This window comes from Ctenopharyngodon idella, chromosome 3 (genome assembly GCF_019924925.1).
Source record: "Ctenopharyngodon idella isolate HZGC_01 chromosome 3, HZGC01, whole genome shotgun sequence".
Classification (NCBI taxonomy): Eukaryota; Metazoa; Chordata; class Actinopteri; order Cypriniformes; family Xenocyprididae; genus Ctenopharyngodon; species Ctenopharyngodon idella.
The window spans coordinates 6,071,053-6,084,136 of record NC_067222.1 but is presented as its reverse complement, the minus strand read 5'-3'; the positions used below and the strand labels follow the sequence as shown (position 1 = coordinate 6,084,136).

The 13,084-nt window shown below is 38.4% G+C and overlaps 1 protein-coding gene across 4 annotated transcripts in view; it reads left to right on the top strand.

Annotated features, from left to right (window-relative positions):
* The window catches only part of LOC127508646 (tripartite motif-containing protein 16-like), a 134,630-nt gene that overhangs the window by 70,754 nt on the left and 50,792 nt on the right, over window positions 1–13,084 (top strand). For 2 of the 4 annotated variants that reach the window (XM_051886778.1, XM_051886777.1), the window contains exon 7: window positions 9,877–11,808. In XM_051886778.1, coding sequence (XP_051742738.1) covers window positions 9,877–10,427 — 551 coding nt within the window. In that variant the 3' untranslated portion in view covers window positions 10,428–11,808. Of the gene's footprint in view, window positions 1–5,010; window positions 5,037–6,103; window positions 6,706–6,797; window positions 6,894–7,002; window positions 7,237–7,321; window positions 7,464–7,586; window positions 7,647–9,876; window positions 11,809–13,084 lie in introns of those variants that run through there. The other 2 variants (XM_051886775.1, XM_051886776.1) reach the window with 2 other exon arrangements.

Here is a 13,084-nt window from a genome sequence, read left to right as displayed (position 1 = left end):
TAAACATTTTACTGTTATCTGTCAATCTTACCGAAAGGAAACTATTTGGGTGACTGTTGCTCTGCAGCGCGTATTTGAGATCTGAGAAGTTGGTTTCCCATGAGCACATGTTGTGCGATCGCTCCGTCCATAGATGGCTCTAACAACCCTTATTGATCCCGAATCTGATACATGTAAAAACAAAGAAAATTGTGGTCTTGAGAATTGTGGTAAAGTTTAAGATCACACACGGTTGGAATTCTCTTCCACTGCTTCATGACTCTCTCATTCTGTCTTGTTTAGGCACAGAAATATAACTTAAAAACTACTGAATTACTCACTACAGCTGAGGACCCCTGATCTTCCTTCACAGATCGGAAGTGCATCTATACCTGCAGAGGGGAAACATACAACATGATATATTACAATTACTTGAAATAAAATAATGTAGTTCTGTACTTGATAATGTTTAATCAATTGCCATTCTTACCATGTTGGCACAGTAACAGCAGCACTGAAAATCAAAGTCAAATAGAAACAAAGTGAAACACTGAATTGAGCAGTTGAAATCATGTCAGATGAGCCGATTCTAAATCATTACTTACAAATGATCCCGCTTAGCTTGAGCATCAGCATGTTGAAGGTGTGAATCAAAGGGAAACTCTGGAATTCTCTGAAGGAGGAACATGGGTGCATGGTTTTTATAACAGACACAGACGCATTATCATTTGTTTACTGTAGATAACCAATGCGGAAATGGGAGTTTATAATCTCAGAAATTTCAAAACAAGCAAGATTCTAAAAAAACGAAGTTACTTATTTTTCTGCTAACAACTGCATGGATTTGCGGCAATATTAAAGCGCTGAATTCCATCAGCACCATTATATATAAAAACCTTAAACTCAAGCTTTATAAATTCAGATGCAGCAATAAAAATAACTACAGTAAAACAAATAGATGATTTCTTTTGTCGATTGTTAATTTGGCTGATTTTCATGATCAATATAGCACCCTATTTTACTGCTTTGTTCTGATCATATGTTAAGTCACATTCATGACTCAATTTAGAGTCCTAAAAATTTCCGGAAAAGTTGTTCCTGTTGTTGGATCACAAATAATGTTTTTGTGCTAACATTTTGGGAATATTACTAAAGACCAAGTAACTCTGAATGACATTCTATTAATGTTACGGGAGGAAAGTTTTTTTATAACTTTGAGTCTGGGTCGCATCGATTATTTATGCCTTTGCCAAAATACAAACTTTCTCATTATTATTATTTTTTTTTTCAAAACATCATCATCAAAACACATCACATAGTGTAGAATTATTTATGGTCCAAGGATATTCAATACCAGTAAACCAATTCAGGAGGAAAATAGAAGCATTATGATTGAAGCTCATATTCTGTTATCATCTCCAGTGTTTTATTACTTTTATCTATAGTTTTTGATCTTTGCTTGGTCTTAAACCTGAAGTGTTTTATGACCCAGGAAACCTCAAATGTTATGTCCTTTATATTATTGTTGAGTACTGAGCACTCCTGATTATTTATCTGCATGTTTTGATCACATACTAAAAAATAATATTTTTTTTTTTCAAGAAATGGTGCGTCATCAGACACACATAACACAAACATTTACATTTAATCATTCAGCAGACGCTTTTATCCAAAGCGACTTACAAATGAAGAGAACAATAGAAGCAACTGAACCAACAAAAGGGCAACAATATGCAAGTGCAAGTACTAGTCCCAGTTAATCTAGCACAGTACACATAGCAAGGTTTTTTTTAATAGACATATAGAAAAGTAAGTGTTGATGTAAAAGATGCGCCTTCAGCAGTTTCTTGAAAATGGCCAAAGACTCAGAAGCTCAGGTTGAGATGGGCAACTCATTCCACCATGGAACAGTTTAGGTCCATGAGAGGGATTTTGTGCCTCTTTGGGATGGCCGTTCACTTGCAGAACTCATAAGTCTGAAGTAGTGAGTTTAAGTATAGTGGTGCAGAGCCAGTGGTTGTTCTGTAGGCAAACATCAGAGCCTTGAATTTGATGCGAGTGCTACTGGCAGCCAGCGCAAACTGATGAAGAGAGGTATGACGTCTGCTCTCTTCATCTCGTTAAAAATCACTCTTGCTGCAGCATTCTGGATCAGTTGTAGGGGCTTGACAGTGCATGCTGAAAGATCTGCCAAGAGAGCATTACAATAGTCCAGTCTGGATAGAACAAGAGCTTCGACAAGGAGTTGTGTAGCTTGCTCCGATAGGAAGGGCCTGATCCTCCTAATGTTGAATAAGGTAAATCTGCAGGACCGGGCAGTTCTACCAATGTGGTCTGTGAAGTTGAACTGATCATCAATTTCAACTCCAAGGTTCCTGGCTGTCCTGGAAGGAGTTATGGTTAACAAACCTAGCTGAATGGAGAAGTTGTGATGAAGCACTGGGTTGGCTGAGATCACAAGCAGCTCTGTCTTCACGAGGTTGAGCTGAAGGTGGCGGTTCTTAATCCAGCAAGAAATGTCTGTCAGGCAGGCGAAAAAGTCTTAAGACAAACTGCACAACTAAAGGAAACACTGATCACAATGATGGTGACCAAACATTTTCAATAAAACGTCAACATCTAAACCTCTGTTAATTCTCAATAAGAACTGCATATGAATGACTGAAATAAAGTCAATCTGGTTAGTAATAAGTGAAGCTGGTAATGCTGTTTGTGGAGTTGTTTAATTCTCATCTGCTGAGATTTTGAGAGATTTAATGTCTTTTCAGTTGATTTCCTCTAAGGCTGTGGCTGGAAGTCAGTTCTTGTGTTTCTCTTCAGTGATTCTACTCATTATCATCAGCTGCCTTCAATAATCAAACAATCATCCCTCAATTAATCACTTAATTATCTAATGAACTCTAGCACTGCTTCAGTGCTACTTTTCACACTCTGCCAGTGGTTTCCTTTATAAACACAGAGCGGTGTTAATTTAACACCAGGGATTTTGCTGTGCACCAACTGTGCAAAAACCCGTGTTTACATTGTTTTCTGAGCATAATTTAGTGTCTGCTGTGTGTACACACAACCATTAGCCTATTTACCTGAGAACATCAAATCACTGATTTATACATTAACCTGTAAGAACCTTATTGACACACACACACACACACACATTTTTGTGTAAAATTAATTTAAATCAAACTTTCACAAATTATTTGCCTGATTCCATTTTGGAGTTATACAAACCCGATTCCAAAAAAGTTGGGACACTGTACAAATTGTGAATAAAAAAGGAATGCAATAATTTACAAATCTCATAAACTTATATTTTATTCACAATAGAATATAGATAACATATAAAATGTTGAAAGTGAGACATTTTGAAATGTCATGCCAAATATTGGCTCATTTTGGATTTCATGAGAGCTACACATTCCAAAAAAGTTGGGACAGGTAGCAATAAGAGGCCGGAAAAGTTAAATGTACATATAAGGAACAGCTGGAGGACCAATTTGCAACTTATTAGGTCAATTGGCAACATGATTGGGTATAAAAAGAGCCTCTCAGAGTGGCAGTGTCTCTCAGAAGTCAAGATGAGCAGAGGATCACCAATTCCCCCAATGCTGCAGTGAAAAATAGTGGAGCAATATCAGAAAGGAGTTTCTCAAATAAAAATTGCAAAGAGTTTGAAGTTATCATCATCTACAGGTGCATAATATCATCCAAAGATTGAGAGAATCTGGAACAATCTCTGTGCGTAAGGGTCAAGGCCGGAAAACCATACTGGATGCCTGTGATCTTCGGGCCCTTAGACGGCACTGCATCACATACAGGAATGCTACTGTAATGGAAATCACAACATGGGCTCAGGAATACTTCCAGAAAACATTGTCGGTGAACACAATCCACCGTGCCATTCGCCGTTGCTGGCTATAACTCTATAGGTCAAAAAAGAAGCCATATCTAAACATGATCCAGAAGCGCAGCCGTTTTCTCTGGGCCAAGGCACATTTAAAATGGACTGTGGCAAAGTGGAAAACTGTTCTGTGGTCAGACGAATCAAAATTTGAAGTTCTGTTTGGAAAACTGGGACGCCATGTCATCCGGACTAAAGAGGACAAGGACAACCCAAGTTGTTATCAGCGCTCAGTTCAGAAGCCTGCATCTCTGATGGTATGGGGTTGCATGAGTGCGTGTGGCATGGGCAGCTTACACATCTGGAAAGGCACCATCAATGCTGAAAGGTATATCCAAGTTCTAGAACAACATATGCTCCCATCCAGACATCGTCTCTTTCAGGGAAGACCTTGCATTGTCCAACATGACAATGCCAGACCACATACTGCATCAATTACAACATCATGGCTGCGTAGAAGAAGGATCCGGGTACTGAAATGGCCAGCCTGCAGTCCAGATCTTTCACCCATAGAAAACATTTGGCGCATCATAAAGAGGAAAATGCGACAAAGAAGACCTAAGACAGTTGAGCAACTAGAAGCCTGTATTAGACAAGAATGGGACAACATTCCTATTCCTAAACTTGAGCAACTTGTCTCCTCAGTCCCCAGACGTTTGCAGACTGTTATAAAAAGAAGAGGGGATGCCACACAGTGGTAAACATGGCCTTGTCCCAACTTTTTTGAGATGTGTTGATGCCATGAAATTTAAAATCAACTTTTTCCCTTAAAATGATACATTTTATCAGTTTAAACATTTAATGTCATCTATGTTGTATTCTGAATAAAATATTGAAATTTGAAACTTCCACATCATTGCATTCCTTTTTTATTCACAATTTGTACAGTGTCCCAACTTTTTTGGAATCGGGTTTGTAAACAAATTCCTATGCTGTCTTTTAATATCCCATAATATAAAATCTTCTTTATAATATTTTTAAAATATTTTATTAATCTTTTAAAATAAACAACTATAGACCTAAAACATTAGTTTTAACGAGAGGATCTGTCCATGTGTTAAACCCTCCACTCAGGCGAGTTTCGTGCTCGCTTCATCGTGACGACACCTTTTTACTTTCAGTTTCGCTGTTGAGCAAAAAATGGCGCACAGTGCGGGAGGTAAGGTTTGATTAACAACGAAGTATGTATATTAGTATGCTAAAAACGTAAGGATACAGTATATCAGAGTCAAATTCACTCCTACTAAGGCAATGACATTTCAGTGTCAAAAAAAAAAAAAAAAAAAAAAGAAGACATTTCAGCTGTAAGGCTACTTGTTTACGATTTGCATTTCGAGGAAGCAATAATACATGCCTAATATTAATTCCTTTAAAACTGACAGATTGTTCTCCCGCGGTAGAAATCGCGTTCTGGGGGCAGAAATGGGAACGCGGGGGCACCGCGATGCGACCGCAAAGGGCACTTTCACTTTCGCGATCAAAGCGGCAGGAGCTCAAGTCCCCCCGGCCCCCGCTTGTGCACGCCACTGATGGCAGTGATAGGGATCAATGAGTATGAGCTGAAGAAAGTGTCTCCATCCACATCCATCCATCATAAACGTGTATTCCACATGGCTGTGGGAAGTTAATAAAGGCCTTCTGAAGCAAAGCGATGCATTTGTGTAAAAAAAATATCCATATTTAAGAAGTTATGAAGTAATAGCTTCTGCCAGACCGCCTTCCTTGTGATCTTCTTTTTGCAAATAAATACTGCTTGCTATTAGATCTTCTCCTCTCACTTTTTGGAACCATGACTACGGCATTTAAAGAAATGTAGCAATTATTTTAAAGCACATATGAAAATTATTTTCAAATGAGTATTGAGTCAATATATTGGACATCAGTGAGTCTCTCTCAGGTTTGCCGAGGTCTCATCATGATCCAGTTATGATATTGTGCTGTGACATGATTTATATTAGTTGGTGATGCTAGTATTATTAAAGCAAAATCAGTATGCGAAGAGTTAAATTATATTTAGTTCAGGATATTTTAGTATATTAGACAACTTTGTCATCTAAGCCGTGTTGTCAGTGTAGTCAGAAAACACTGAAATGATCAAGTTACAGTAAGTCATACAATACCTGTTTTTTAGGCGTGTTATCATGAAGATATATAAACCCTTCAGTTAAAAGGAACTCAACTGTCAAACTGCAGTGTGTAATATCTCTCTCTCTGTGTGTTTAAAAGGAGAAATGGTAGAAGCCAGTATCTCATGGGCTGAGGACCAGTTCTGTTGTCCAGTGTGTCTGGATCTCCTGAAGGATCCAGTGACGATTCCCTGTGGACACAGTTACTGTATGAGCTGCATCACTGACTACTGGAATCGGGAGGATCAGAAGGGAATCTACAGATGTCCATTATGCAAACAGACCTTCACACCAAGACCAGTTTTAGGTAAGAATGTGGTGTTTGCTGAGATGGTGGAGAAACTGAAGAAGACGAGACTCCAATCTGCTCCTGCTGCTCCTGCAGTTGATCACACTGAATCTGGAGATGTTCAGTGTGACTCCTGCACTGGAATAAAACAGAAAGCAGTGAAGTCGTGTCTGGAGTGTCGAAGCTCTTACTGTCAAAATCACCTTGAACAGCATGAGAATCTCTTCAGAAGTAAAAGACACAATCTGATGGACGCCACTGGACGACTGCAGGACATGATCTGCCCTCAACATGATAAAATGCTGGAAATTTACTGCCATACTGACCAGCGGTGTATCTGTGTGCTGTGTTTGATGGATGAACACAAATATCATGACACTGTATCAACTGCAGCAGCGAGGACTGAGAAACAGGTACTGCTTCATACTGGACCTCATGAGGAGGGATCCAACCCCAAACATTTGAATTGCATTGTAGATTTAATCATAGTTTTGGTTTTCTGCAGAGTCATTTTGAGGAAACACAGAGAAACATCCAGAAGATTATCCAGCAGAGAGAGAAAGATCTTCAGCAGCTGAGAGAGGCTGTGACGTCTCATAAGGTGAGTTTGGAGATGAAGAGAAGTTCGAGTCTCAGTTTGGACTTTCCTCCAGTGCTGGAGCTCTTCTAGTCCCACTGAAGCCACTGTGTGATTGTGATGTGTGTAACAGCGCTCTGCACAGACCGCAGTGCAGGACAGTGAGAGGATCTTCACTGAGCTCATCCGCTCCATTGAGAGACGTCGCTCTGAGGTGATTCAGCTGATCAGAGATCAGGAACGAGCTGCAGTGGGTCGAGCTGAAGAACGACTGGAGCAACTGGAGCAGGAGATCAATGATCTGAGGAAGAGAGACGCTGAGCTGAAGCAGCTTTCACAAACACAGGATCATGTTCATTTTCTCCAGGTAACACAGATCTTCTCAAACACTGAGGAATTTAACAAGCTTCTGGAATTACAGGGAGTTTGTGTTTTTGTCTTTGTGTCTGTAGAGTTTGTCATCTGCCTTATCTATAGATGAAATCACTGATGGTTCACATCTGTCTTTTGACAATGTACTGAAATCCGTTTATAAACTTAGAGACAAACTGCAACAGTTCTCCAGAGAGACTACAGAAAATATATATAGAAGAGGTAAATACTGATTTATTTTCAGAAATTAGTTCAGCACCATTCATTAAATATAGTATAAATGGTTATAGTTTAACTTAATTTCTTTGTGAGAATTAAACTGCAGATGTGTTTTTGTGTCCGTAGTGAAATCCATCCAAGTCATCGGTGCTCCTGAATATCAGACCAGAGAGGAGTTTCTACAACGTAAGTTACTGTGAAAACTGTGTCTCCACTTTGCTCTAGCATCCAGAGTCAATTTGAGCCTGTAACTCTGCCCACTTTACAAGATATTGCAGGCCAGCTTAAACTTTCTGGATCCCCTGACGTTCTTCCCCCATGTTTTTTCAAACATGTTAGTCTCAAATCTTTCTTTTATGTCTAAAATCTTGACAAATATAAAATAGTGTTTCACCAAGAGCTTTCTGAATAAAAACACGATTTTTGAAGTGTTCCAATCAGGATTTAAGAAAATAAACATTCCACAGAAACAGCACTGGTAAAAGTTTTAAATTATATTTTACAGACTCACAACTCTGGCAAGTCTGCTGTGTTAGTGCTGTTAAATTTGAGTTAGATTTGAGTGCAGCGTTTGGCACGATTGACCACTCTGTCCTCATCTCTCATTTGGAGCACTGGGTGGGCATTCGGGGAAATGCTCTCAAATTGTTTCAATCCTATTTTAATGGTAGAAGTTTCTCTGTTAGTATTGGTGAATTTACTTCGGATGCAGCTCCTCTTACGTGTGGTGTCCCTCAAGGTTCTATTCTTGGTCCGATTTAATTCTCCTTGTATATGCTTCCCCTAGGGTTAATTTTTAAGAAACACGGCATCTCCTTTACGCTGACGATACCCAAATCTATCTGACCATGGGATCAAATAACATGGGTTTGGATACGCAGTTGGCTTGTTTAGCAGATGTAAAGACTTGTTCCTAAATTTCCTTCAACTCAATGAAGGCAAGACTGAGATTGTAGTTTTTTTAATCTTCAGAAGTTGCTATCTCCCATTAAACTTTGGCCATCTGTCTTTGTGTGTGAAACCACTAGTGAAGAAAGTTTTTCGATAGTGCTCTCAAATTTGACAAACAGATTAGTTCTGTAGTCAAAACCAGTATTTTTCATCTCAGAGTCCTAGCTAAAGTAAAATCATTTCTTTATTTTAAAGATTTTGAAAGGGTGATCCACGCCTTTATCTCAAGGTTTGACTATTGTAATTCCCTTTATATGGGTATTAATCAAGCATCTCTAAATCGTCTGCAAATTGGACAAAATGCTGATGCTAGGCTCCTTACTAGTTTGCATAAACGAGAGCACATTACTCCAGTTCTGATATCTCTGCATTGGCTCCCAATTCATTACAGAATTGATTTTTAAAGTCTTGTTGCTGGTTTTTAAATCTGTGAATGGGTTAGCTCCTGTATATATTTCCGATTTACTATCTGTTCACAATCCTGGAAGGTCCTTTAGGTCATTCAACCAGAGACTGTCAAATGTTCCTCGGCTAGACTGAAATTGAGAGGAGTTTGAGCTTTTGCCATTGCTGCACCAAAACTTTGGAACAGCCTACCTGTTTTTTATTAGAACTATCTCTATACTTCATGAGTTTAAAGCAAAACTTAAAACTTATCTTTTTCTGTAGCTGATAATTGTAATAATTAATTGTAGCTGATTTGTGCTGTGTCTGGTCTGTTCTGTGTTGTAATTTATGTTGTACATGGTGCTAAATGTTGATGGTTTTTGATGTAGCGTACAGCACCTTGTTCAACAACTGTTGTTTTTAATAGTGCTGTATAAATAAAGCTGAGTTAAGTTGAGTTAAGAAAACACACACAAGTATAAAATCCAGTCTAGTGGCAGAGTTTGACTGTTTTCACATGAAATTAATGGCATTATTTTGTTCAAAACCTATTTGTTTAAAATGCATTGGCTGTGTAACCCATCCTGGTAGAACCACCTGCACTAAGCGGGACTCAAACCTGGGTTTACCGGCATGGGAGTCGGGCGCTCTAACAAGGAGGCTAAAGACTGCAGTCTCTAGCGTCAGTCGCTAGAGCGCCTCTTGTGATCAGGGGAGTTAGGGTTACACGCACAGCGACTACTGGCCTTTGTCCGTTACACTCACTCCCCTAAACCTCACTCCCATTCGGATCATGGCACCACCGTAACCCCTCCTGGTCACACCACCTGTACTGTTACAGCTACAACAAATAAATGATACAATCAATAATGAAAATAATCATACATTTCTTGGTTGCATCTGTGTACAGTGACATATCAGTAACACATCACAATAAAATTCCACTTCATAGGTTATAATTAATTGAGAAACATTTTAAAAATTTAAACTTTATAATTCTAAAACGATAGTAGCTAAATAGATAAAGTGTTAATTAATGATGGAAGGTCTTGATTTATTATGTGTTTTTCTCCATCAGATTCCCATCTGTTGACTCTGGATCTGAACTCAGTGAATAATTTCCTGCGTCTGTCTGAGGAAAACACAGTGATCACTGTCGCTGACACAGATCTGCATTATCCTGATCATCCAGACAGATTTAATGGTTGGGGTGAGGCGCTGTGTGTCGGGAGTGTGACTGGACACTGTTACTGGGAGGTGGAGTGGAGTGGAGATGGGAGATTAGGAGTGGATATAGCAGTGACGTATAAGAGCATCAGCAGGAAGGGAATTGATCCTTCGAGTGCAGCTGGACGTAATGATCAGTCCTGGAGTTTGTTTTGCTCTCCAGACTATTGCTCATTCTGGCACAATAACATTGAGACTGTCCTTCCTGTGGTCAATGTCTCCAGTACAATAGGAGTGTATGTGGATCACAGCGCAGGGATTTTGTCCTTCTACAGCGTCTCAGACACAATGAGCCTCATCCACAGAGTCCAGACCACATTCACTCAGCCGCTCTATGCTGTGTTTGGATTTGATAGACACTCAACGGTAAAACTGTGTCGTCTGACCAATGAAATTATTTAGAGATTCTATCGATTATTTTGTCATATCCATTACAAAACTTTTAATAATCATAGATATATTAAGAGTAAAATTGTATATTTCATCTTTTTTTTAAACTTTACCTGATACAGTTTCAAGAATAAGTTTGCGAACTCTGTGAAAATATCTGCATTTCTCATTTAAATACTCCTAAAATGTGGACTGGTCGTAATTTAACTTAGAATGGTAGTTTAATTAAAACACAATTTGACTAAATTTACACAACCAGTTGTACTTTGCACAGTACATTGAGGAATCATTCATAGTGCACGGTGGAGAAAGTAATTAAACTCTTGAATTTAGTAACAAAATCTGGATATTTTTATTATTCAAAGAGTTCACAAACTCATTCTTGCCACTGTATATCCAAATTGTTGTCATCTTCTGCACATTCCATAATATACATAATTCATACGTTCATTTCATTCATCTTGTGACACCCAATAGGGCCCACAAAAAAAAAAGAAAGAAAGAAAGAAAGAAAGAAAGAAAGAAAGAAAGAAATCTATCACATAAGAGAACAAGTTGTAGAAAAATTACATTGAAGTAACATCATATAGTACACGGGTGTAATCTTGTAGAATATATACGCAAAAATCAGTTTTGTCACAATTAGTAGTTTCACAATTACTTAAAAAAAAAAAAAAACAGAACAGTGGTTAGCAATGTAATGACTTTTACTCAATTCACCAATGACATTGTGATTTTTTGATCACATGTCACATAAGATGTGGTTATGAGTGTATCAGATGACCCCTCCTAGAGAAAAACTTTATTGCTCAGTGGTTGGTTTTCCTAAGCTCAGGAGACTTGGTTGTGATTCATAGGCTATACATCCCTCATTTTAAGTCAAGTCACCTTTATTTATATAGCTCTTTTTACAATGCAGATTGTGTCAAAGCAGCTTTAGAGTGATAACAGGCAAATAATTTTGGCTGCACAGCAGCTCTACAAGAAAATGGTGTCATTGTTTTTTTTAGCATCAACATTGTTTCAGATGTTTCTCCTAAAATGTCTGAGAAACTGAGAATGTGGTGTGAGAAACATGGGAAATCTCTTTATTTATCTTTCCTTAATCTCTTTCAAGACTCCATTAGACAAACATATTATTGCTCAGAGATTGCTCTTTTTGAGCTCAGGATATTAAGTGGTGATTCTCTTATATGTCTCATTTAGGTTTCAACAAGTGTTTCTCAAATTCTTTACAAGAAATCAAAACAGAACATGAGAAAAAAAATGAATCAAAACAAAACGTGGTGAGAGAAGCATGGGAGAGCTATTTGTTTTGCTGTAATCTGTCAAGACTGCATTTTACTTTCAGAATGAACCAAAATGTATCTTCAAAATAAAAAATACAACTGTAAACTCTTTTACTGTTTCACACTCAGCGTAAGTAACATTTGCAAAATAATACTAAAATATAGCTGCAAGCAGCGATGACGGGCCCAAGCCCTGGCTTCACCACTACCCTGGTTGCTTAAAGGGGTGGTTCACTGGGTTTTTTCTAGGCTTGATTGTGTTTATGGGGCGCAGTTTAACATGTCTTATTGATGCTTCGTTTTTAAAAAAAAATTAATATAATTTACCTTTATTCTATACCGCTGTCTCTATTGTCATTTGAACAGCCGGATTGACTTCCTGCTTCTATGATACCACTCCCTCCGAAATACGTAGTGAGCTCAGATTGGTTAGCTGGCCCAGTGTATTGTGATTTGCTGAAGCGTCCGGAAACACCACACTCCTTACCATTAGTTATTATATGCGCTTCGGTAGAAATGTAAATAATGGCATCTATATTGCCGCATCAAATTGAGCCCGAATCAGACCCAGATAGCAGTAATGATGAAGAGTGTCAAGCAGAACCTCTGCAAGCACGGTTTTTAAAGGACGTTTATGAATGGTAAGTATTTTTTTTTTCGTTTGTATTTGTGTCAAAGTGTTTAGATGCTGTCACTTGTAAATGTTACTGCTGTTTGTTAGCTTTCAATATACGGTTTTATCCTGATTAAAGCTTTACTGTAGCCGAATACATGACTGAGTATTAGCATTTTTGTAAAGGTATCATTTAATTTATAGCATGAACAACTGTTTGTCTATGAACATAGAAGTTGGTTGGTGTTTGTTAGCGTTTGTTGGAGAAGTATGCAATAGAATTTAGCTAAATGGCTAGCTAGTCTTTGTTTACGTGCTTGATGCAACCAAAAATAGCAACATAATACATTTAAAATACATGTACAAACAATAAAACATACTTTCAGTTAGGGGCCCATAAACAGCAGCTTCTGCTTTTAAAGTGGGAACTGCTTCTTTCAGTAATAGCCTTGGTGCAAATCCAGCATTGAACTCGTTTAGATTCTGGAAGCTGTCTTCAGTGCCGCATCCAGTGTAGACAATATCACTGATTATAATGGGTTCTATTATCTTTTGACGCGTTGCATTGCGCCACTCGCGTCCGGTGTAGACAACTCTTCCGCTTCCATAATGCCACGCAACATGGCCTCACCCACTTTGTTGCGTGTTCCCGGGGGCGTGTTTTGCAGGGTTTATGATGTCGCCAACCCAGGAAGAAGCTCGTTGTAGTCCAAACTGGCTGTTTTTGTAGGCATTAAACTGCCATAACTTTAAAAGACAATATCTCC